General features: G+C 38.5%; 1 protein-coding gene across 1 annotated transcript in view; it reads right to left on the bottom strand.

Moving 5' to 3' along the window:
* The window catches only part of LOC124776962 (smoothened homolog), a 103029-nt gene that overhangs the window by 26291 nt on the left and 49022 nt on the right, over window positions 1–27716 (bottom strand). The window contains exons 6-8 of the mRNA XM_047252199.1: window positions 20729–20847; window positions 9135–9359; window positions 4791–4992 (exon numbers count right to left, since the gene is read on the bottom strand). Of these exons, the coding sequence (XP_047108155.1) occupies window positions 4791–4992; window positions 9135–9359; window positions 20729–20847 (546 nt within the window). The remainder of the gene's footprint in view (window positions 1–4790; window positions 4993–9134; window positions 9360–20728; window positions 20848–27716) is intronic.

Genomic DNA, 27716 nt, shown 5'->3' with positions numbered 1-27716 from the left:
TCACAGAGCTCATTGGAAGCGATACGCCGATCTTGAAACAAGTTTTGTTCAACCTTTGTGATTGTCTATTCGGGAATTGGCAGTCTCCCAATTTTTTCCACGTCACAAATTTCAGTACAACCACCTGCCAACTGTATACACCACTTCTGGACATTTTTTGACATCCATGCATGACTCTTAACACACTTCTGTCAACTGTTGATGAATGTCGATTTCTTTAACGCTTTTTTGGCACTCAAAAACCGAATAACTCCGCAAACTTCGCACCTGGTGGTAGTGGCTAATGGGAGCTCCACTGTAACTGGCTGCCAAGCCAAGACTGAAAGCTCCAGCAGATATGCTGTGGTCTCTGTAGAGAGTGGAGGGAGCAAGGAAAAAAACAACATGCCCAACAGCCACACAAGCAGCTTCCCTGTGCCCCTAGTGTCTTGGAGACCTTATTTTTGGGATTACACTTGTATATACAAAGCTCATCAAACAAAATATTGGCCACCTCCTTGAAACCACATACTGGTCACTTTGGATTTCTGTAGAAGTGTAGGTGCAGAACTGGTACCAGGCAGTCATGTGACCCTCCACTGCTGACGATGTCGTGGCAGTGATGTGACATGTCACTCCTGGTCAGTGCAAAAAGGTGGTCAACATGGAGACGTGACAGAACAGCAGTCGGTAATAGTCATTTTGTTCGTATGGGTCCAAGACAACATAGTGAATGTGTAATGTGAATGTCTGTAACGTGGGAACAAATCCACTAGTGGTTCCCCTACTAGTGAATGTCAGATGTCCAAGTATGTATGCTTATGTATTTAAGACAGCCAGAACATTCGCGACTACATAATAAATTTCCAGGTGTAGAGTAAAGCTTATAGTTCATTTTTGTTTTGTTTATTTAATTAGAGAGTTTTGTGTTACTTAATTTGATGACGTCATCGAGCCTAGAGAAGTGGTTGGTGCTTGCTAAATTTTGGCACGAGCCGCGCCCTAGAAGTGAGTTCTCATTGGTCGTAAGTGCTGACAGCCAATGAGAAGCAAAATGGTTGGCTGCATAGCGAGGAGATATAGTTTGAGTGTGGGGGAGTGAGAGGGAGTTGCGATCTATCTTTGATTGGAGGCGGTTATACTGGATGTGACTTTTCGGATTATGTGTAAGATGAAGTCTTGGGGTGACTTCCGCCTTATGGTCCAGTGTTAATGGTATCTGGTAGTGACTAGAAACTGTTTATGAAAACTTTAGAGTGTTGTGATAATTCGTTCCAACGAAAATCACGAGTGAACTTTGAATTATATAGCGTGGCAGTACAGAGTATATTCTTACTGAGTATTTTATGGTGAGCATAAACTTTTACTAAAGACAACCACTGAATATCATGTGCAGAAGTAATTGGCCGATCATTGACTGTGTTACAAGTAATTGGTTTCGGAATTTGGGAAGGTAAAAGTTCTGGCTGTTTTAGGTATGGTGATAACTGTGAGCAGAAACTTTAGTAATTTTCGTAAATGTGGGCTGATGATCTTGCTTCACGACAATAAAGATCTATTGAAGGTTTAAATTTGAACTTCATGTTTAAAGTACGAGTGACATCCCCTTTCTGAATCATTTCTTTAAAGTACATAGACAATTTTCAGCAAATTTTACTTATAGCGGCCTCCGGCGTGTAGCTATGAGGTTACAGTTTCCTCAACACTGCTTTTCTGTGATCTCGTAAGTAGCTACAGTCAGGAGTTTATGTGCGAAGATTGACCGCTGTAAAGAGGTAGGTGAACAAAAATTATAAAAGAAATTGCATTGCAGCAGCAACGTATAATCCGTCACAATTGGTGCATCGCACGCACGCACATAAAAAAATCCATCGCAAATGGAGTTGCCCAATTTGTTGGTGCATCAATGCATACTGTCTAACGCATCTACAAGGAATGATGTACCACTCACAACTAGGTAACATGGTGTACGGACGGTGCTAATAAAAATTTCCAAACCAACAGAGATTGGAGATGAGTGCCATGTCTTGTCAATGATAGTCAGTTTCAAACATGACAGAAATTGCTGTTATCAGTGAATGCACGTCCATCTCAATCAATTACATTACCACGCGAACATTGCCAAGGGAACTGCCTGCAATGGACATTTGGAGTCAGGTTCCTCACAAAGGACCACTATTTACATTTCTTCACTTCTTCATTGGCTCAAACAACGAAGAAACTGAATGATAACTAACTTGAGGTGTGCAGTGTGGTCCAATGAATCCCAAATTTGGCTCTTTACAAATTATGCAAGGCACTGAGTGCACCAATGGACTGATGAGGTGTTTACCTCACAGTGAGTGGATGGTGTAGTTCAGGATGGAGGTGGCTCTGTCACGTTACAAGGGTGTTTTTCTTTCCATGACTTAGGTTGACTGATTCAGGTCCTGTAAACATCAACCAGAATGTATTTTCCAACAGTCATGTTTTGCAGCATGCAGCTGGCTGGTCAGGCTGACTGCTCTGCCCGCAGTGCAGATGACAGGGGGTCCACAGTAAATATAGTATGTTTTGTCGGATAACTTATTTCTAACATACACAACACAAACACTTAAAAAAAAAGTCAACTACTCGTGTTTTAAGCATGGAGAAGCTGGAACTGCCTCCTTTCATTGTTCAAGCATTTCTGACACATGCTCTGGAAATTGCTCGTTACACTCTGCTGTTCCTTCCAAGAATGGCAGCAATTTCTTCACAAATGTTAATTTTAAGTTGATTTGTACACTTACACTTTCATTTTTAATCTCTTCCCCCACCCCCTTTCCATGAGCTAGGAACAAAGAGGCCATATGTTGCTAGTTGTTATTGATACAATAACTCTATCTTGAAACACGGCATGAGAAGTAGGCTGTGTGCCATCTCAGAATCCTGCTGGAAGTCCACGAAAGCACATTCTCTGTCAGCTAATTTGGGGGGGGGGGGGGGGGGGGGAGGCTGCAAAATGTTTTCCACATATCTCTCACTGTTAATTGTTCCCTGGAAAAAAAATTTGGCCTAATATTCTATCATGGCTAATAGCACATCACACTCCTATTTAATGATCATGCAGGGGTGCCTCATATATTACGTTAGGCTTTTCAGAAATCCATTATTGGTTATTTTGGGGATTAATGTATCCGCTTTGGTGGAACCATGATTCATCTGAAAAGTTAGGTCAGGGTCAATTTCTCCATCACGCAAACTATTCAAAATCAAATTACGAAACCATAACCTTCTTGCAGGGTGACCAAGTTTAACTTCTTGCACTGCAGTTATTTTATGGGGCCATAACTTCAGTAACTTCTGTAGCCATTTGAACAGAACCATATGAAATTCCCATTTGCTAAGATGTCAAACTGATTTTGTAGGGACCATTCCAGAGCATGCCCAATGTTATTCAGTTTCTCCAGAGAGTACTGCATGTGGCTATGTTTTCTGTCAAGAACACTTCCTGTTCCATGAAATTTATTTATCAATCAATCAATTGTACTCCAATTCGGAACTTGAACATCAGGAAATATCTCTTAAATGATCTCCTTACCGCATTTTCTGATTCTGTAAACACATGTCAATCATACATGAATACTCTTTGCTAAACAGAATACTTGTATTTTGCTGTTTCATTTGAAACACTTTTGCTCAATATAGTGTACTGCATTGCCTAACAAACACTTGTTACATATTCAAGATTTCTACACAAATTAAGGCCTTGCAGTGGAGGGGAAATATACTCCCTGCCAGTGCTACCAATGGCTGAAAAAAATAAATAAATAAATAAATAAAATAAAAAATGAAAAAAAAAATTTAATCGCTGCCAAGCAGTTGCATTAAGGATTGTCATCCCTTACAGCATTATGATGGTTATGCTAAGGACATTATTGTTTTCCAAGATGAAGCAGCTGTAATCACAGGGCTGTATGTATATGTTCCCAGTTTGATGTACACACAAACACTCCATCACACCTCAGCTGATCCACTAAATTACCTGATCTAAATCATATGGAAAATATCTGGGACTATTTGGATCAGCAGGTGAAACATAGCAAACAAAATTCCTGCAATTTAGTAGCTCTATGGGATCTATTCATAAATGACTTGTAGACACCATTTCTCACCAAACTGGGGTCATTATCAATGCCAGATGCTGTGTTACACAGTATTTATTAGTGTGTTGTCTCCTAGAGGGATGCTTACTTTTGAAGCTTCCTGGCAAATTAAAGCCATGTGCCAGACTGAGACTCAAACTCGGGACCTTTGCCTTTCATGGGCAAGTGGTCTGCCTGCTGAGCTACTCACGCATGACTCTCAACCCATCCTCACAGCTTTCCTTCCAGCAGTACCTCATCTCCTACCTTCTGTGCCTACTTTTGCCCAGTATGCTTATTTCCTTCCACATCTCTTCTATAAAATGCAATGTCTCTCAAGGCAACACAGTTTATTGCTTACAAAAAGACTATTTTACTACCATATTATTTAAGCCTCACATCAGACAAGGTAAAACTGGGCAAAATTAACGTTGGCAGTCATCTAAAATTGAATGTAATTTTTTTCCTGCAGTGATAAAGACCTTTTATAACATAGCTACGTACATTATTTTTTTTTTTTTTTTTTTTTTTTTTTTTTTTTTTTTTTTTTTTTTTTTTTTGGTGAAGGGTGGTGGTCTTACAGTGGCCATCAACAATATTTACAACCTTTTCTATCATAATCTGCTGACACTGGTCTGAAAGAATTGAACAAGAATACTGCTTGGCAATAAAATCACATAAAATTATATAAAAGAACATACTTACACAATATACTTTCTGAAACTATAATTCCACTTAGCCTGATTTCTGTATTCATAGACATGGCAGGTGAATGTAACTAATACCAGTACAAGAAGGAAGAGGGAAAAAAGTCCCATTCGAACAATGGTTTCCCTGATTTTTGCACTTGCTGTTGGAGAAATTATATCATGGCTCCCAATTTTCAGCCTTATGAGAGTTACCAAACCTGTAAAAGAAATATAACGTAGAGTAAACATCAATAATTTTCTCGTGAAGGAATGAGATATTAGTGTGACAAAATAATTTTTCCTCTAATACTATTGAAAGATATCAGCAACAAATAAGTATAGTTGCATTTTAACTAAATACTCAGTGAATCCATGATCTTTTCTTCCTGTGTTTTTCACAGTGACCCATTCAATATTTGATGCTGTCAAAGATTGAAAGTCTGTGGGAGCAACATTAACATAAGATCAAAGTTGATTGTAAGCATCACTGTTATTTAAGGTGATAAAAATGGCCCCTCCCACTATCTTCCCATTAATGATATCATGCCTAAATTACTACAGGCCCTGCAATATCTCCATCACACAGGGCTTCAGTTGTACCACGTATATATGACAGGAGACTGATTAAAACCAGTACAAGAAGAAAGAGAAGAAAAAAGTAAATGGCTTCATTGTTCTATTTCATCTGACCCAAGTTCATTAGTGATATAACATTCACAGGTTTTAGTTCTTTCACAAACTGTCCAGTCTTCTCCAAAATGCATACAGGAAGTGTTCAACAAAGGTTTTAAAATTTTCTGTTCATCACTCATCACACAACTAGTTAGATCTACTCACTAATAGTCTCTTGTATGGGGGGAGGGGGGAGAGAGGGAGAGAGGGGGGGATGGGGAGAGGGGGGGGGGGGAGAGAGGGAGAGAGAGGGAGAGAGAGAGAGAGAGAGAGAGAGAGAGAGAGAGAGAGAGAGAGAGAGTGGGGGGGGGGGGGGAGACTACTGTAACAAACTTTCTTTTTAAAATTTCCAAGTTTCCCATAACCAAGCTGATACTTGTAAATTTAAAAGTAGTTTGTAGGTGCAAGAATGCAGTATGAGAGCAATCCATATTTTCTGAAACTTCCTGGCAGACTAAAACTGTGTGCCAGATCGAGACTCAATCTCAGGACCCTTGCCTTTTGTGGGCAAGTGCACATATAGCACTTGCCTGTGAAAGCCAAAGATCCGAAGTTCGAGTCTCTGCCTGGCATACAGTTTTAATCTGCCAGGCAGTTTCATCAGCGCACACTCCGCTGCAGAGCGCAAATCTCATTATGGGCTTTTCTGATCTGTCCTACTGTACTCTCTCTTTTGAATTCCAACTCTCTTATCCAAGATGTTCAAGATTTCTGTTCTGCACCAGTTCCACTTTCACAACACAAACTACTACCTTTTGACAAAGTCACCTCACCTACAAAATTTACCTGAATACTACCTCTAAAAGACTAAACTTGACTTATCATTCAGTAAATTTTATTGGTTATAATAGAGGGAAACATTCCACGTAGGAAAAATATATCTAAAAACAAAGATGATGTGGCTTACCAAATGAATGTGCTGGCAGGTCGACAGACACACAAACGAACACAAACATACACACAAAATTCAAGCTTTCGCAACAAACTGTTGCCTCATCAGGAAAGAGGGAAGGAGAGGGAACGACAAAAGGATGTGGGTTTTAAGGGAGAGGGTAAGGAGTCATTCCAATCCCGGAAGCGGAAAGACTTACCTTAGGGGGAAAAAAGGACGGGTATACACTCGCGCACACACACATATCCATCCACACATATATATGATATGTGTGGATGGATATGTGTGTGTGCGCGAGTGTATACCCGTCCTTTTTTCCCCCTAAGGTAAGTCTTTCCGCTTCCGGGATTGGAATGACTCCTTACCCTCTCCCTTAAAACCCACATCCTTTTGTCTTTCCCTCTCCTTCCCTCTTTCCTGATGAGGCAACAGTTTGTTGCGAAAGCTTGAATTTTGTGTGTATGTTTGTGTTCGTTTGTGTGTCTGTCGACCTGCCAGCACTTTCATTTGGTAAGTCACATCATCTTTGTTTTTAGATATATTGAAGTAAATTTTATTGTTTATACAAGGCACTTGTGTTTAACAGAGCTCATTCAGTCTCTTAACAATATTAATTCAAGTGAGACACTTCTTTATATATCATAAAGGTCTTGTACACCATCACATTTTGACTCTAATTTTTTGTGACTAGAGAAGATATACCTCAGAAAATACACATTACAAAGTATTGTGCTGTTGAAATTATCGAACACTTCACCACAGCTCAGTTAGTGGAGGAATGATTACATTGTTTAGTTTATATTCATTGCGGCTAGATGCTGTTTGCCTTCTGTTTACTTAATTACTGTCACATGTTGCAAAATGGCTACACTACTGCAGAAATCATTTTGTGTTCTCGAGTTAGTAAAGAGTAGTTCCGTGATTAGACTGCAAAGGAGTTTCTGGTTGGTGCACCAACTGATCCTCCAAATGGGTGGAACATTCGCGGATGGTATCGATGGTTTGTACACACAGGATGTTAAGGGAACAGTTCTGGGTGCCCTCGTGTTTCCAACAAAAATGATGCGCAAATCCAAACCACTTTCCAACATTGTCCTACAAAATCAACTCACCATGTCAGCCAAGAGTTACAACTGTCTAACAATTTGGCATTTTTGAGTTATCAGTATCAGTTGGTTATAAAGACACACAAGTAACAGCTGTTACAGGATCTATGTCATAATAACAAGCGCATATGTGGTGTTTTCTGATGAGCTTCAGAATGCTATTGATAATGATAACACTTTTGCACAATGCATCAAATTCATTGACAATGCGACATTTCATCTTATAGGGAAAGTGGACAAACACAATGTTTCAATTTGGGGCCTACACAACACTGAATATGTATGAGATTCTCCCAAAGTCAATGTGTTTTGTGCAATACGCCACTCATCTGTCTATGACCCAATCTTCTTCGATGGAAAAATGGTTACCAGTCAGCAGTACCTTGCTATCTGACAAAACTGGTTGTTTCTGAGGCTAAACAAGGACAACTTCATTTTTTATCAAGACAGGGCACTCCATCACTGGAGTTGCCAAGTGGAGTTATTATATATGACTGCAACATTGCCGAACTGGTGGATTGTTCATCAAAGAGCTGGCAACTTAGCACTTCTTAGCTGGCCTCCACGGTCACTGGATTTGACACCCTGTGACTTCTTCCTGTGGGGTTGCATTAAGGACAACAGTGATGCACCAACACTGACATTGACCCTTAAAGAGTTGAAGATGTGGATCCATACTGCCATGTGTTCCAAGATTCATAGATGTATGCCTTACAGTTCAATAAAACATATAAGTTTGAAATATATATATTCTTTTTGGAACACTCCTTACTATGATCTTAAAAGAGAGAGAGAGAATATCTGCTGTAAACATGCAAGAGTCATTTGAATTTGATACATATTATGACAGCCCAATGTGCTGGCACATCAGGTCTCATATCAATTGTAGAACTGTGGCAGTGTATGCCACAGCATTCCAACAAATCTGTCTGCCCTGCCCCCCCCCCCCCCCCCCGCCCCTATGCTTCACCCACAGTGGTGTTATTCCCATACACCCCGCAGGGGCACCTCTGGTAATAGTGCTTGGGTATCATAGGTGGAAGCATCAGTGACAATGATAGTTTTGAGTCAGACCAGAATGTGTCCACAGCTAGGCAAATAGTGAAGGTGACAGCTCACAAAAAGTAAGAAATCAGATTTCGAGATTCAGTCTGGCATGAATTCTCAGATGTCACTAAAAGTTGTAGACTTAATGACATATCATTAAATAACATAATTACATCAATACTGAATGACCTCGTGGCATCACAGAATATAAACTTGGACATTACATAAGACGAAAAATTTTTTGAAATTAATTATTACTGAAAAAACAATGAAAATCTTAACATAAAATGTTCAATCTGCTATGTTATGAAAATTATTACATCAAAAGATAGCAATGAAAGAAGCAAAAGCAACACCTACAATATCCAAATGTGTTCTATTGAAAACAAGATGATTATGCAAAGATTATTTACTTTAATCAACAGGTAATTAATAGCCAAGCAAGATAAACTGCTATATATTTCAAATTGCTTTGCTATTAATTTATGTTTTCTTACTGTGAGGGACAAACCAATCCACTAATACAAGATCGGCATTAGCTACAATTTATAGTTACTATTATTTTATTAATTGAGAGCATTAAATAAACTTTAAAGTTTTTTTTGTATTTTGAAATCAAATTAAGTATGTCCAGACAACCTACCTCTACTCAAGAAGTAACCTCCAACCACCACAGCTACCGAAAGTGGAGCAAGAAGCAAACCATATCTTGCAGTATGGTTCAAGTAACCAACAAAGCATATTCCAGCGACACTATTACCATCAATTTCACCAAGAGCCATTGTTGTGATGGTTAAAATTAATGGTAGAGACCAGGCAACCAAATGAAAATAAGATCCTTTCTTATCAATTTTTTCCTTGACTTTACCTGAAACATTTAGTGTGCATTAAAGAGTAAAATTTGACAAATCACAGCAAGAGGATAAAAGCAGAAAATATAAATATTTCTGTATTAACAACAGATGTCACAATAAAACAGAATACAATAAGCAAGGAAGCTACATTACTTGCAATATGTTTCTTAGAAGCCCAAGCAGTTTTGATTTATTTCAGATTCTGTGGGACCATATGAGTCAAAGCAACTTTAACATGGAATGAGCTACAAAATAATTTTCAAATGTTGATTAGAAAATTTATAAACAAGGAATTAAAAAATTATTAAAACATGGAAAAAAGTGAAATTGAAATTTAAAGATTTCCTGTCGTATAGGTTCTTCTCAAGAGGACGTCGTCATTTTCAGGAGAAAGAAAACTGGCATTCTACGGATCGGAGCGAGGAATGTCAGATCCCTTAATCAGGCAGACAGGTTAGAAAATTTAAAAAGGGAAATGGATAGCTTAAAGTTAGATATAGTGGGAATTAGTGAGGTTTGGTGGCTGGAAGAACAAGACTTCTGGTCAGGTGAATACAGGGTTATAAATACAAAATCAAATAGGGGTAATGCAGGAGTAGGTTTAATAATGAATAAAAAAAATAGGAGTGCGGGTAAGCTACTACAAACAGCATAGTGAACGCATTATTGTGGCCAAGATAGACACAAAGCCCACGCCTACTACAGTATTACAAGTTTATACGCTAACTAGCTCTGCAGATGACGAAGAAATTGAAGAAATGTATGAGGAGATAAAAGAAATTATTCAAACAGTGAAGGGAGATGAAAATTTAATAGTCATGGGTGACTGGAATTCGGTAGTAGGAAAAGGAAGAGAAGGAAACATAGTAGGTGATTATGGAATTGGGGGGAAGAAATGAAAGAGGAAGCCGTCTGGTAGAATTTTGCACAGAGCATAACTTAATCATAGCTAAGAGTTCAAGAATCACACAAGAAGGTTGTATACATGGAAGAAGCCTGGAGATACTGACAGGTTTCAGATGGATCATATAATGGTAAGACAGAGATTCAGGAACCAGGTTTTAAATTGTAAGACATTTCCAGGGGCAGATGAGAACTCTGACCACAATCTATTGGTTATGAACTGTAGACTAAAATTGAAGAAACTGCAAAAAAGTGGGAATTTAAGGAGATGGGAACTGGATAAACTGACTAAACCAGAGGTTGTACAGAGTTTCAGGGAGAGTATAATAGAAAAATTGACAGGAATGGGGAAAGAAGAAGTAGAAGATGAATGGGTAGCTTTGAGGGATGAAGAAGTGAAGGCAGCAGAGGATCAAGTAGGTAAAAAGACGAGGGCTGGTACAAAACCTTGGGTAACAGAAGAAATATTGAATTTAATTGATGAAAGGAGAAAATATAAAAATGCAATAAATGAAGCAGGCAAAAAGGAATACAAACGTCTCAAAAATGAGATCAACAAGAAGTGCAAAATGGCTAAGAAGGGATGGCTAGAGGACAAATGTAAGGATGTAGAGGCTTATCTCACTAGGGGTAAGATAGATACTGCCTACAGGAAAATTAAAGAGACCTTTGGAGAAAACAGAACCACTTGTATGAATATCAAGAACTCAGATGGAAACCCAGTTCTAGGCAAAGAAGGGAAAGCAGAAAGGTAGAAGGAGTATATAGAGGGGTCTATACAAGGGTGATGTACTTGAGGACAGTATTATGGAAATGGAAGAGGATGTAGATGAAGATGAAATGGGAGATATGATACTGCGTGAAGAGTTTTACAGAGTACTGAAAGACCTAAGTCAAAACAAGACCAGGGAGTAGAAAACATTCCATTAGAACTACTGATAGCCTTGGGAGAGCCAGTCCTGACAAAACTCTACCATCTGGTGAGCAAGATGTATGAGACCGGAGAAATACACTCAGACTTCAAGAAGAATATAATAATTCCAATCCCAAAGAAAGCAGGTGTTGACAGATGTGAAAATTACCAAACTATCAGTTTAATAACTCACAGCTGCAAAATACCAACATGAATTCTTTACACACGAATGGAAAAATTGGTAGAAGCGGACCTCGGGGAAGATCAGTTTGGATTCCTAGAAATATTGGAACACGTGAGGCAATACTGACCTTACAACTCACCTTAGAAGAAAGATTAAGGAAAGGCAAACCTACGTTCCTAGCATTTGTAGACTTAGAGAAAGCTTTTGACAATGTTGAGTGGGAATGCTCTCTTTCAAATTCTGAAGGTGGCAATTTGTACAGAAAGCAGATGGCAGTTATAAGAGTTGAGGGGCATGAAAGGGAAGCAGTGGTTGGGAAGGGAGTGAGACAGGGTTGTAGCCTATCCCTGATGTTATTTAGTCTGTATATTGAGCAAGCAGTAAAGGAAACAAAAGAAAAATTCGGAGTAGAGATTAAAATCCATGGAGAAGAAATAAAAGCTTTGAGGTTCACCGGTGACATTGTAATTCTGTCAGAGACAGCAGAGGACTTGGAAGAGCAGTTGAACGGAATGGACAGTGTCTTGAAAGGAGGATATAAGGTGAACATCAACAAAATCAAAACAAGGATAATGGAATGTAGTCGAATTAAGTTTGGCAATGCTGAGGGAAGCTGAGGGAATTAGATTAGGAAATTTGGGGAGCAAAATAACTGATGATGGTCGAAATAGAGAGGATATAGAATGTAGACTGGCAACGGCAAGGAAAGCGTTTCTGAAGAAGAGAAATTTGTTAACATCGAGTATAGATTTAAGTGTCAGGAAGTCATTTCTGAAAGTATTTGTATGGAGTGTAGCCATGTATGGAAGTGAAACGTGGACGGTAAATAGTTTGGACAAGAAGAGAATAGAAGCTTTCGAAATGTGGTGCTACAGAAGAATGCTGAAGATTAGATGGGTAGATCACATAACTAATGAGGAGGTATTGAATAGAATTGGGGAGAAGAGAATTTTGTGGCACAATTTGACTAGAAGAAGGGATCGATTGGTAGGACATGTTCTGAGGCATCAATCGATCACCAATTTAGTATTGGAGGGCAGCGTGGAGGGTAAAAATCGTAGAGGGAGACCAAGAGATGAATACACTAATCAGATTCAGAGGGATGTAGGTTGCAGTAGGTACTGGGAGATGAAGAAGCTTGCACAGGATAGAGTAGCATGGAGACCTGCATCAAACCAGTCTCATGACTGAAGACCAGAACAACAACATATTCTTCCACAAAAAACATATTGCAGAGATCTGGCAGTTCCCCCGAAATTTCTCGGGACAGGGGAGGGTGGACACCTGCGAGAGAATACATTAATAAATATCACAGTACACAGAGAAGTTCTCAACAGCTGTGTAAGTAACTTTGTCTACAGAATAGAAGGAGTGTGCTAGAAGGAAATCTTTCAATTTGTATTTGTACGTGTATTCATAGTTTATCCCTCCATTTTTTCAGTCCTATTGGAAACCTACTGAAAAATAAACTTCATGAATAGTGCACGCCTTTTCTACAGTACTTAAGGAAGTGTTATCGAAGTACATTTTCTATCTAGTCTTCACTGAATGAATGTTGGCACCTCTTCAGAATGAGTCAATATTATATCAGGATGGCACAGTTACATTTCATGGACATGAACAACAGCCTACATGAAGTTTACGAACTGACACTGCAGATCAGTCTGACCTTTTTCTGGGCTAAGAATATTCTTGGTGGTTCACAGAGTTGCTCCACCATGTTTAATGCCAGACCACTGATATAATACATCTAGAAAAGCAAAAGGTCCAGAACAGAAGCCTGTGGCACCTCCCACTTTATATGATCCCAGTCAAATTCAAATTTCATCCCAGTTTGTTGACACTGGATGACAACATCCTGCTTCCTACTTTCAAATATGAAGTGAAGCATTGTTAAGCTTTTCCCCTAATTCCTTAACATTCCAACTTATGGCCCACACAATCAAATACTTCTGTTAAATCAAAGAAAATACCTACTGTTCTTAACTATTGTTTACCCCTGCAAATGACACGCGTGCGCACACCCATGCCCACCCACACACATACTGACTCCCCCCTCCCACATACACACACACAGAAGTAATGCCTCTGAATTTTTAATGTGAAAACTCTTAAAGTTTTATAAATAAAACAAATATTATTAACATTCCACATATATGTTTTTCATCTCTACATATTTGCAGCTGCCTGCTGCTAGATGGCTCCAAACTGTCATGAATACGCCAGGGCTGCTGAAAACCAGGACAGGGCCCAGGGATCCCATCTAAAATTATAGCACACCAATTTTTTTGTTATTTTAAAGAAGGTTTGACATGTTTTACACATAACACCATTCGAGGAATAATGTAGATGGACAAAAGATACTCATTGAGATAGAATACAGAATAAATGTTAGTTTCTTATTGAATACTAAATATATCTTTAAAAATGCAATTGGTCCATGCATGACAGTGTGCAGTACCTATATGTTCTAAAAAGCTGTGTACAAAAATGCAATTTTTCAGGGATCACAGAAACAAGGGGGTCAACTGTTTTGGATAATCCTTGGCCTAGCGGCCATTTGTACACCAATCGGAAGAATTGGCATACTGCAGCTACCCTACAGAACAGTGTCAAAATTTAAACATTGCCCACCATCTCCAGCCCAGGCAAATTGAGCAGATCGGTTGGTTTCTTTGTATTTGGTGTGGTCCAGAGTGGTCTTAAGGAGGCTTATCAAAGCACCATTCGTTATGTGCGATTCCTGAGAAAATCCCACAAACTACAGTTTTTTTGGTACAAATTGTGGTGATGTCCACTTCTGCAGTTTATTTCCATGGCAGATCTTCAAAACTTTTATTATATGTTCTTTAGATAATATTCTCAGGGAACCTCAAAACTTTGATCAATATCATTATCAGTTACCGAGATGCAGAGGTTCAAAGTTGCCATACTTGTGTAGTAAAATATGCCAGTAATAACCAGTCAGACAAGTAAATAAAGATTCACTTGACTGGGTGAAGATATGGCAAAGGTTCTAGGGTCATTGAAGAGTTCTCAGGTCACCAAACTATGTTTTTAGTCAGCATTTTTCACCAGTAAAACTTAATTGTGCGCTGTCTCTGTATAATGGGCACTTCACACCTATACAAATATGCCCATAGTGGTACCGCAGAACAAAAAATAGGCTACAAAGGGTCTTAACACACTTGAAGAGAAAATGACAGCCAAAAACTATGAAAACTGGAAATTCAGTAAAATATTGCTAAGAACATTTTTACTCTTTTGTGATACAAATCATAAACCACGCATTTTTGATTAATTGCTGTTGATGAGCAAAGTAACCATTGTGTGTTAACCTTATATTATGCATACTTATTTGTTGTTTATATTTGTCAAACTACATAAATGTGTTGAAGTATATAAATAAACTGTCACAACTTTACTGATCTATAGGAACTGTTTTATATAAGCTTCATACACTACTGTTGCAGGAAAACAAGCAAACGAGCGGAAAAATGCCCCTGTTGGAGCAAAGGAAGGTGAATGAATTCATCTTGAAAAGACTGACAGAAAATTCGGGAACCAGCTGCCCGAGTTCTCATTCTTCCTCCTTCACCAAAATTTTTGACATGCTAACACATTCGCACTTTTTTTGTGCTGATGATGGAAGGACAGAGAAAGTGTCATTGGAAGAGAAAGATGGATGAGGACAATAGCAGTAGGTGCCAAAGAGAGAGGAGATATTAATGGTCTTTCCTTTACGGGGGACCACAGACGTGTAGAATTTTTTTAAACAAATTTCTATCATTTGACTATTAATTATTCATTTATTTTACACAATAATTATTTTGGCTTTATAGCCATTCTTGAGTAGATGTTGAAATGTTAAAATATGTCTTACCTGCCTGTGACACATCATCGTCTGGTCTTGAAAGTCTCTTCTGGTTTGCTGCTGGGATCGCCGAAATATCGAGTCAATTTGATTTTAGGACCCAGCAGCAAACCTGAAGAGACTTTCAAGACTTATGCCAGGAAAGCCTACGTATTAACATTTTTCTGGTATTATACACCGATTGCGGTTTTTCACTGTGCACAATGCCAGCCATATTATGTGTGGAGTCCCGCCCATCCGTCTCTTATAGGATGCCTAAAGGATGCTGCTTTCTCGGATAGCTATACAACAATTCAAGCAAATCACTTTAATAGTTTTTATTACGAAAAAGAAGATTGACAATATTGAACTCTGAGTTAAAAGAACGTGTCACAAGCAATTGGTGACATGCAAAGAAGTCAATGTCCAAGTAAGCAATGGATATGGATAACTAATAACTGTTCCATGAGTGCCGGTCTACTACTGTGCGGATGAGGCTGGCAAGAGTGGTGCTTATGTTCTCTTCTTGTAGAGGCTGCTCCTGTTGTGGTGCAGTCTGGTCAGCAGGCTATTTATTGGCTGATGTTGTTTCACAGCCTTTCTGCTCTTGTGTTCTTCATGTTCGTATCAATATGCCAGAACATTATGCATCTTCAATAGCTACTCATACCCTGCAACACTATTAATCTCAGAGCAGAAATACGTCCTTCCAATGATGACACGTCACAGACAGGTCAGACATAGTTGAGCATTTCAACATAAACTTAAAGAGTGGCTATACAGTCAAAATCATAACTGTTTGAAATAAATGAACAATTAACAGCCAAATGGCAGAAATTTCATGAGAGAGAGAGAGAGAGAGAGAGAGAGAGAGAGAGAGAGAGAGAGAGAGAGAGAGAGAGAGAGATATGCTGATGGTCAGTGAGAGACAGTGGCAGTAAAGGAGGAGAGATGCAGTAAAATAGAAGGAGAGATGCATGAAAATAGAAACAATAGGAGAAAGAGAGAGAGGAGACAGTGTAGACAAAAAGTGAGATGAGTGGACACCATGACAGGTTTGGGGAAGGGTGGCTGGACCCTCCCAGACCAGCGAACTTTAAATGTAGGCATGGGAGGGCCACATTTGAGACTGATATTTTAAATATGTGGGAATAGGGGAAAAATAATCAGGACGTCCCAAAATTTTTGAGCTGCTGAAATATTGTGGAGACAGTGGCATAGAAAAAGAAATGGAGACAGTGTCAGTGAGAGAAGAGACAATGGCAGTGGGATATATGGTAAATCAATGGGAGAATAATGACACAATGAGAAGGCAAATAGGCAGTGACAGTGAGAGGGAGTTGCTGAGTATGAATGCTTCACTATAAAGAGAGACTGGATTTAGAATATTATGTATTAAAAAAGTAGGAATACAGTCACATGGCAAAATTTTTGGTGAGGAAGTTGGAATGAAGACTGATTCCCCACTTTTCTGTCAGCTTTTTTAAGGATGAACATTTTTGCCTTTTATGTGATCTGTTAGGGGCATTTTTCCACTGGTTTATATGATGGTACTATGTGTTGTACAAAATGTTGCTGGAAAATTTGAGCGAATTAACATTTGTTCGTTGCGAAATAGGTTGAATCTCAGAATGCAGTATTGTATACAAGTGTATCATCGAGCCACTATTAACAGTACTAACTTCGGTTGCATGATGGATGCAGTATTACCCTGTATTGCAGAACATGTTAACATCAAAGTTCCTAATTTTCTGATGTGGTAGAAGACAAGAATGTAAACATTACTTATCAGTACACAGTGTCTGCTAATGCTATGTTTTCTGTACAAAAGGCAGTGCTCATCACTCCAATTTTAGATGCTTTTGCTTCAGCTGTTTTTCTTACATGGACACAAGGAACTACTGAATTTTTTCTCTTAGTTTCAGGCATTAAAATATACAACATTGTTTTTCTATGAAAGCGAGGAAACACAGGCTTCCTAATTATAGAATTGAAACTGAATGTTAAATTTTCTGTCTCACATAGGTAATTTTTTCCCAGCACATTTTCTGCATTCACATTTCTGGTTTCCACACACATTTTCAGTCAGACTTAGAGTAGACTGCACTATCTACAAATTTAAATGACACAGAAAGAAAACAGTAGTATACTTGTGTGATGCACCCTTGTTAAGATCGTGCTCTACATTTCACACTCGTTTTGCAGTGAAGCACTTCCAGCGCTATTATTACATCCCAGCGCAAGTTCAAAACAATGCATTACTGGATACTGCTTTATTAAGAAAAATGGTAAATTTCATGCCCTCTTATTATTTCAGGAAACCAGTAACAACTATTATGATAAACCTTGTATAATGTTCTATAATGCTCAAAATTATTTGGAATGTAGTGAAACAAAAACTAGCCATAAACCATATTTCCAGATTCCCAATGCAGCTTTGAGAGAACAAACACACCAGATAAATCATGGAGGAGCGTATAAAAATTAAATATATTGGGGAAGAATACTAGCACCAAGGTGCTTCCATGGAGTAGGAGACTGAAAGAATAATAACAAATAGGCTTGAAAAGTAGTGACAAAGACAGTTATCAGAGCCCAAGAGCACAACAGCTAGGGAACCAGATGATAACTCAACCATGACCTACATGACAAGGAAAAGAGAAAACTGATGTGACAGATGAACTTACATGCTCAGCTTCAAATGCTACTCAATAATGAATTATTGTAAAATGTATGTATGCTCCACTTAATTTTATTTTTTAAATTTGTTTAATTACTTTCATTCCACTTTAAAACAAAAAGTTAAATGTTATACTGATTTATAAAATGATGAAATGCCTGGTGCCAGTAATTCTGCAATATGGAGTGTTCTCTGATGTGCCCACACATTTCTGTAAATAGACATCAGTGCATTCTGATGTAAACTGCCATTATTCACACACGGGTAACATATTACATTATAAACTATTTGCAGATAACACTGTCAATGGTGTTTTGTGAGCCTTTCTTTCTGGAAACGTTATATCTAAAATCTTCACTGTTTCATGTCAGGTTTTCAAGTCAGGCACTAGATTGTCAATAATGACATAAAATATGTTTAACTCGAATAAGTTTGTTCCTGCTTTCAACATGAAATGGTTTCCTCTTCTTAGTGTGCACTGCCCAAAATTGAGGATTGATATTAATTGCACTGGCAACAACTAGAATGGCGTCTCAATTTTCGCAAAGATATTTTAAGTCGCTCTCAGAGTCTTTTACCTCAACACCAATGGTACTATTGCGAGCTTCTAGTAATTTGCTTCTCTAATCAACTGGTGCCACAACTTTACCTAAACAGATGCCATGATTAAACAGCCGAATGATCTCACATAATCCAAAACACCCTATACCAAAGAACGTGTTTCAGATGACAAATTTAACTTATCGAGAGTTTCAACAGCAATGGAAAGCTTATCCAAGAGAGCTGCAATTGGTATTGCAGCCTCAACCTGAGCATTCAAACATGTATATAAAGATCTACCGACACATGGTTTCAGTATTTCCTAGCATTGTGGACTGCTATTGGACAGATTGCAAAAAAAAAAAAAATTAATCTCTCCAAATAAAGTGTCTGCTTCATGGCAACACTCAGTTGCTTGTATTCCACATAACGATACAACATGTAAATGGAGGACATTTTACAAGAGGATTTCACTGAAGAAAATGCATCTGATCTCCTACATATGACCCTCTAATATTACTTCCGCTATTATAACCTTATCTGCTGCATTCACTAATAGGAACTGAATGTTTCACAAGTATTGATCGAATTAAGTGTACAATAGCAATTCTTGTTTTCTGGTTATAATCTGCAAATTCCAAAAATCATTCGTTTATTTAATATTTATCAGTTTCCTTAAATAAATATAACATACGATTAATGTTATTTGTTTAATATAATTTGAATCAGGAGTTGCAGCAAAAATAATTAAATAATGATTCTCATTTTCTCTCTGTTCCAAGACAGCACCACTGACATGATGGGCACAACTAGAAATAAATTCATTTTCAGTGTCACATGACAGTTAATGCATCTGTAGATGCTTTCCAGATTCTTGTTGGTCTCTGGCCTTACTAATGTACTGGTTCATAGTGGACTCAAGAGTTCTAATATTCAGAGGATTTCTATTATTTGGATTTGCAATTTTCTGAGGTGAACCTCTGAACAACTAGCCTCTTTCACCAAGAAATAACAGCACATCAAGTAAATGAGAGCTCCAATGCATGTTGGCTATTCTACGGACCAGCAAAAGAACATTACCTCTTAATTTCTGAGCATCAGCATACCTCTTTTATGCCATTTCATTTTTTCACTTTCAAGATTCTTCCAGGACAGTGTTTTACAAATAGAAATATTTTATTTTGTGGTTACTCTTGAATGCAAAATATTTTGTGTATACTCATTTTTCGTATATATAACCTCGTGATGAAATAAAAAATGCCTTACTTCTGAATGTTTTTGGTGAACCTACCAAATTATAATGATGTTTCACAGCTATTGACATGTACATTTGTTGGGGAAATGTTTCAATTGGATTTCCAGCAACATTTCAAGAAAGCACTTCTTTTACTCCATGACAAAGTGGTTTTAGTGCACAATATCTAAAGAAGATATAATGCATTCAAGATTAAACATGAAATGGAATTGCATGCAACTGGACTGCATGACTCATGAAACTGCAAATGAAACATTACGGAATTTGAGTAACACACATCAGTGTAAAAACCTGAAAAGATATTCCTTAGGTATTTTAACAATGACATAGACCGAAAAAATAAACTAGCTTTCCCTCAAGTTCTTTGTCGGTAGGTAGTTTGAAGTCACCAACTGAAATTAAAAATTGTGAATTTGTTTCAAAAGGTATTTGACCACAACAAAGTGAGCACGTGCATTCCACTCTTGTTTTTATTCAGGCTGTTAGTGACTTGAAATGGAAATTTCCTCAATTATTTGTATGTAGTGGTTGGTTGGTTGTTTCGAGGAAGGAGACCCGACAGCGAGGTCATCGGTCTCATCGGATTAGGGAAGGACGGGGAAGGAAGTCGGCCGTGCCCTTTGAAAGGAACCATCCCAGCATTTGCCTGGAGTGATTTAGGTAAATCACGGAAAACCTAAATCAGGTTGGCCGGACGTGGGATTGAACCGTCGTCCTCCCGAATGCGAGTCCAGTGTCTAACCACTGCGCCACCTCGCTCGGTGTGTATGTAGTGGCTTAACTGTTAATTTAAGACTGCAGGATTTCAAAGAGGTTTTTTCAAGAAATGACTCACATGTAGTCAATGTGTAGTATAGAAAAACTGTGGATTAGCCGGAAAACAACATTTTTCTCCCTCTCAAAGGCACTGCCTCAGTAATGATACACTGTCAGCTATGCAGTGACAGGCAAGCTAAAGCAAATATTTACTGCCCTGAGAAATGATTCTGGAATTTTATTACACTAAGCATGCTACTTAGTTTAGTACTGAAAGGCTCTTCATATGTATTACTTACCTAATGCTTGGAAACTTAAGTGCCACGCATATGTAAGAATGACGAACCACACCACAGCTGCCATTAAGAAATAATAAACCACCACAAAGATTATTACACATGACAGGTTTTCTCCAGCACTGAAAATGAAAGTTAATCATTATTTTAAAAAAGAAAAAGTAATTACTTCTAATATAAACTGTTGCAAAAATATAGCTTTAAAAATAAACTGAGATAAATGAATAAAATATTATAATAATATATAAAACTGAAATACATTACGGCAACATAGATATGGGGACAATATATATTAGGTTCTTACAAGTCCTATTATAAGCTCTGTTAATATCGAATAATTAAGAAACAAGTATATGGAAGGTGAGAAGATCAGAATATAAAGATGTAACCACTAATAATCTTTATGACACATACAGTGCAATAGTGAATGGCTATGTAAGAGCACCCAACAGCAATACTGTACTTACATTTCTCTTTATTTATCCATCTATCATTGCTCTAGTAACAGTTTCAAAATAAGAATTTGTACTCACTTCTGTGAGGTCCCAGCTACTTTCTGGTCATCAAACATATCTTTTAATGGCAGAAATGGTCCAATAGCTACCGTTAAGAAATAACACATGATCATGACATTTCGTTAAAGGAATCATCAGTGCGTATTTAATTATTCATGCTTTCAGTTCCCCAAAACTTCTCCGGAAACAAGACTGTCTGCCACAGATTGTGTGTTTTAGGAAATGACATCTACTACACTACCTGGATGTTGAACTTTGATCTCTCAGCGCGCGCGCCCACACACACACACACACACACACACACACACACACACACACACACACACACACACACACACACACAATGACCACAGTCTCTGGCTGCTGAGACCAGCCGAATTTAGGTGAAAGCCTTTTTTGGTGGAAAGCTTACTTTTTTGACAGTCTTTTTGTTGCACCTAACTGTGACTCAACATCTCCACTATATGGTGAGTAGCAACCTATCATGTCATTGATGTAATGATACCTGACACAATTAGCTATCACAGCTGTACAATACTGTAATACTTCATTCGATGACCCTTACATAACTGTAATAAGTCTTTCTTCAGTGGTATACCCTGACTATTTGCCTGCCACCACAGCTACCCTGCAAACAACTGTGACTGATGGGTGGATGGATTCCAGTGCTACAAGCATCTCCCACTGGAGTACATGATGGTAATCCAAATACTCATCTGGTAATCCAAATACTGGTCTGGTAATCCAAATACTGGGCACTGTGCTCATTATGTGTATGGAAGATTCCTGACAATAATATAAACAGAGTAGCCTCCTGCAGCTATGATGGAAACGTAAGATGGGAACTTGATGTACTGGGATTGCCACGAGAGGTGCCACCTCGTCAGCAGCACTGCAGTCACCATTAACAGCACTGCAATCTAGAGCAGTGCTGTCCCTCCATGAGTCATGTGCACTCAGAGCAACACATGGATAGCTTTCTGCTTGGCAGGTATTTAGGCTCCTGCTTGAGCACTACAAAAGCAGTTCAGTTTGCTGAGCTAACCAAGCGTCATATCTCTGAAGCAACTGTACAGACAGACAACAAACAGTTCCAGTGCTGAACAGGACCCACTTGAAGCCACTTCACCTCCTGGACACCAGTGCCTTCAGAGACCTCTGCAAGCAGTAAGCAGTCCATGATGAGCAATGCTCAATGACCTACACCTCAATGGATTCCAGTGCCAGGATCTATTATACAATGGTAATAGACTACTTCTGTGATTGGGCATTTTGGACAGCCGTCCAAACTATGGTCTGTTATGTCGTATAAAATTAATTCTGTAAGACTTACAGTGGGAGTGTTTAATGGTAAGCTGCAATTAAGAGTGGTCACTGGTTATCAAACTGCACAACAGCTGCCAATTAATATTGCATTCAAAAGTCTTGTGTCTGTGTAACTGATTTAACTAACTGCAATTGTGGAGGTTAACGAGGCATGCCTGTGTTTATGTTATTGCTGATGAAGAGTTTGTTATTATTTTTCTACATGGGATCCTCTTATTTCTGTGTGAGCCCATAAGAAAATTATTACCAACATATTAAATTACAATTATGAAGATGCATTTACTGTATATATCCTGCAGGACATTGACAATTATTTGGAAAACTGCTCCTAAAATCCTTTATCTGTCACAATGAACACATTTCTCTGTAAAAACAGACACATGTAGCAACTAAAAGTGCAGATTTATCTCCCATTAAACTACAGATTTAATGTACTGTTCATCAAAATACATTGTCACATTTGCAGCACATTTATCTCCATAACACTGAGTGGTAACATAAGTGCTGGTGCACTATGTGTCACTTCAGATACAGAGTATATAAAACTGTGTTTCATTTTACATTGGAAACTAGTTGCTCTTACATATGGTAACAGGAGTTTCTACCTCAGGAGTGATTATGTAATTCATTCATAATTTTTATCATCAGTGGTGGCATGCCTGAACACAATCAACTTTGTTCAAGGTCTCCATTGTTGTGACAGCAGAAAAGTTTCAGTAAACTCATCAAAGTCCGGAATACCCTTGAGTTCTGAAATGTTTTGCACTAGTTTTGAAGCAATTGATTTTGTTATTTTCCAGTAACCTGGAACTTGTAATTGATTCATATGGATGTAGAACTAGAAAGACTTAGTGATACTGTGTGACCATTGTCCTGTAGTTAGTCAAGAAATAAAACAAGAATCTTTGGCCGGCATGCTCAAATAGCTGCATTCAACATCCAGTTAGCACAGAAATAAATGAATTTAGGTTCCTGTTAAATTTCATTCACATTTGTATTCCTTGACACACAATTCATTGTTTAGACTACTCTTTCAATAAAGTAATGGTTAGCGGAGAGAGTGACATGTGTTGCAAATTAATCTGTGTTATTTTCAATATGTTAGTGCTGCAACTCAGGTTCAAGAGATCCAAAGGAAACTTTGTTTGCTGCTTGCAAGCAATCACAGTTTCTACCCTCACCCTAAGCACTGACGAGACTGACGGATGGGTGGGGCAGGGGGCAGGGAGAATTATTCCAAGTATGGTAAGTTAAGGTGGTGCAACTGCATCATACACACATAGGCAATGGTCATGCCATGCTAGATACATCAGTTCTCCCCTGACTACTGAAGTTAGGCTGGTTTGCACTTGGATGAGTGACCACCTGGAAACACTGGGTCTATTGCTCAGATAAATGGCTTACAATAGAAACACTTTTATCAGACAGCTGAATCATATGACATCAACATTATTATTATTGCAGTATTGGTCGCTATCCAGTCAGCCGTACTTTCAAATATGCGTGCCACCAGTTACGCCCCCATGTTTCCTACAGCCACCACTGCGCCATGAGGGTGCTGCCACGAATGATTACGCCACTGCCAATGAGATGCTAGCATCCCCTGTCCGGAGCTCCAGCGGTAGGTGTACTAAGTTCGAACATTGATACACTGAGCCCATTTTGTGTGTTTGCCCGTTGGGTAACATTTACAGACTTTTATAGTGGCGAGTGCTCATGATCTACTGAATAGGCATTTATGGAAAAGAGACAGATTTATAAATCTTTTGTATTTCTTTATATTTTTAAATTCAAATCTACTCTTAGCATCTGACACTGCAACTACAGCAACAAAGTTATGTATTATTTTTACTATTTGATATTAGGTGCAGTATAAATTAACATCTGAATCCTCTGTTCCTGAACAGCATCGTTCCTTGCTCCTGGACCCACTAAAGAGCCAAATAAAGTGCAAGATAGTTATTACTACTACTACTACTACTACTACTACTATTATTATTATTATTATTATTATTATTATTATTATTATTATTATACACATAGAGAGATACTAATCACTGCCTCTTTGTATTGGCTACATGTAAGGCTCTAAAAATTTGTGAAAAGATATGCTGTGTTAATACTACATAGCAGTTTCAAAAAGCTGTTATATTGTTAATCTATAGCCCTAACAACATATGTTGTTACAGTTCGTGACATATGCTTGAAACTGTTGAGTTCTGCAACATACTGCGCTATCTGTTTCTAATGATCTTTGGTAGTAGCTGCTGGCACCTACAAACATGGTAGCACAGTCTTTAAAGAAAGAGATCACTGTAAAAGGCAAATATCACACTTTTTATAGCTATCATAAACTTGTTTAAGATTACACAGTGCTCGAGGAAAGAGAGTAGTATAAGAGTCACTCAGAAGAGATGTTAGTGCTTCAGCTGCATTAATGTGACACCATTCATAAATTCTTGTTGTACAATGGTTATGAAACTCAAGAGTGTCATTTCCGGAGAGTACATAAACAAAGCAAAGTTTACTGTTCAGTAGATTGCAAGGGGAATTCAGAGTAAGCCTTCTACATCAATTCCATGCAAGCATATAGAACGCACAACTTCTATAAAACTGACAGCCACTTAAACTACAGCCTTTTCAGGTGACACTGACAGCCACTTAAACTACAGCCTTTTCAGGTGACACTGAAAGCTAGACCCATTTCTGGGAGCAGCTTAAATCCTTCATTAGAGATAACCCTACCCTGTTAACCATTAATAAGCATCAATTTCTTGAAAGGTATTTTGAAGAAGCAAACTTGCTTGTGGATGGTGTCTCAAAGATGGCTGCAACCAACGAAGACTTTAGGAGAATCCTCAACAGGAGACTGAAATCGGATAGTCCCAGCTCACCTCAGCTATATCCGTTAAATAAAACTCATTCAAATTGTCTCATCAAAAACCATAAATACTACATTCATGGACTTTAACTCAAGAATTCATGCCTTCAGTCACCGAGGGAAAACATTACAATGAGGTGACAAAAGTCATGGGAGAGTGATAGGCACATATACAGATGGTAGTAGTACCGTGTACACAAGGTAGAAAAGGGCGGTGGAATGGTGGAGCTGTCATGTGCATTCAGGTGATTCGTGTGAAAAGATTTATGATGTGATTATAGTCACACGGTGAGAATTAACGGACTCTGAACATGGAATGGTAGTTCGAGCTAGAAGCATAGGACATTCCATTTCAGAAATTGTTAAAGAATTCAATATTCCACAGAGTCAAGAGTGTACCGAGAGTACCAAATTTCAATCATTTCTCACTACAGACAACACAATGGCCAATGGCCCTCATGTAACGACCAAGAGCAGCAGTGTCAGCATAGAGTTTTGAGCGACAACAAACAAGCAACACTGTGTGAAATAACCACAGAAATCAATGTGGAAGTGCGATGAACATCTCCAATATGACAGTGCTGCAAAATGTGGCATTAATGACCTATAGCAACAGATGACAGACGTAAGTGCCTTTGCTAACAGCATGACATTTCCTGCAGCGACTCTCCTGGGCTCATGATCAAATTGTTTGGATCCTATATCACTGGAAAACCATGGCCTGGTCAGATGAGTCCTAATTTCAGTTGGTAACAGTGATGGTAAGGTTTGAGTGTGGTGCAGATCCCATGTAGCCCTGTGCCCAAGTTGTCAACAAGGTACTATGCAAGCTGGTGGAGGTTCTATAATGGTGTAGACTGTGTTTATATGGAATGGACTGGGTCCTCTGGTCCAGGGACTGGAAGATGAGGAGCAGGAGGGACAGAGCACAAGCTCAAATTTGGGAAGGATGAAGGGGCTGTGCCTTTCCAGAGGAGCCATCCCGGCATTTGCCTTAAGCGATTGAGGGAAATCATAGAAAACCTAACTGTGGATGGCCAAACATGGGTTTGAACCGTCATCCTCATGAATGCAAGTCCAGTATGCTAACCACTACATTACCCAGCTTGGCCACTTACAGGAAATTGTTATATTCAGCTACTTGGAGAGTGTTTGCAGCCATTCATGGACTTCATGGACTTCATGTTCCCAAACAATGGTGCACAATGTCACCGGGTTACAATTGCTCGTGATTCGTTTGAAGAATATTCTGAACAATTCAAGTGAATAATTTGACCACCCTGATCACCCGACACGAAACCTATCAAACATTTACGAGACATGATCGAGATTTCAGTTCGTGTCCAAAATACCGCATCGGCAACACTTTCACGATTATGGATGTCTATAGAGGCAGCATAGTTCAGTATTTTTTCATGTCACCTCACGTTGCTGCACTAAACTGGGCAAAAGCAAAAGGCCTGCCATGGTATTAGGCACTATTCCATGGCTTTTGCAACTTCAGTGTAATGCATATGTATTCATAAGTGCCCAAGAGTGCTATGTGCTTTCCCTGATGATACACGTAAGTGCTGGATAGAATATGAAAATAAGGAGCAGTTTTCAGGAAAGGAAAACACAGGACTGAATGTATCACAATACTGAAATTGAATAACTGTTGTTTTCTGTGTCTCAATTGTGGTTATAGTATTAAGGACTGTGTGAAGAAGGGGAACTACTTTTGTTCATATTGTAAGAAGAGCCATCACAAATCCATTTGCAGCAACAGTGAAAGCTCTGTTTCTCAAACAGCTCTCTCAAATTTAACTTTGGTTGTCAATGTGTGTAGCACATCTTTGAGTTTCAAATACCTTCAAACCACACATACAGTAAAACCCCGTATTAACGAACCCGCTTTCGTTGGTCCCGGTGATAACGCCATAAAAACAGTGTTTCTGAAATTCGGTTTTAACGAATCACACTTTCTTTTAAATCCTGCTTTTAAGGAATAAGTGCGTTACAATTCGCAAATTAAAATACAGTCTGCAGCTGCACTTCTTGTTTTCGGACATTAAATCGTAACATTAGGCTTTGATCATTTGCATTCTTAAAATTGATGTTCACGTTAGCATTCGGATATTGGTCTCGTATCGATAGTTGTAAAGTTATTGAGATTGGTGATTGTCAAACTGATCATTTGAAAACACAATTCTTCCGCACTACCGTGCTCCAGCTGTTGTGTCTGACACTATAAAGTGAAAGCATTAAGTGTATACTGTAGTTGTGTAGT

The sequence above is a fragment of the Schistocerca piceifrons genome, chromosome 2, assembly GCF_021461385.2.
Source record: "Schistocerca piceifrons isolate TAMUIC-IGC-003096 chromosome 2, iqSchPice1.1, whole genome shotgun sequence".
NCBI lineage: Eukaryota > Metazoa > Arthropoda > Insecta > Orthoptera > Acrididae > Schistocerca > Schistocerca piceifrons.
The sequence above is the reverse complement of the archived record's forward strand: the minus strand, read 5'-3'. Positions and strand labels throughout refer to the sequence as shown.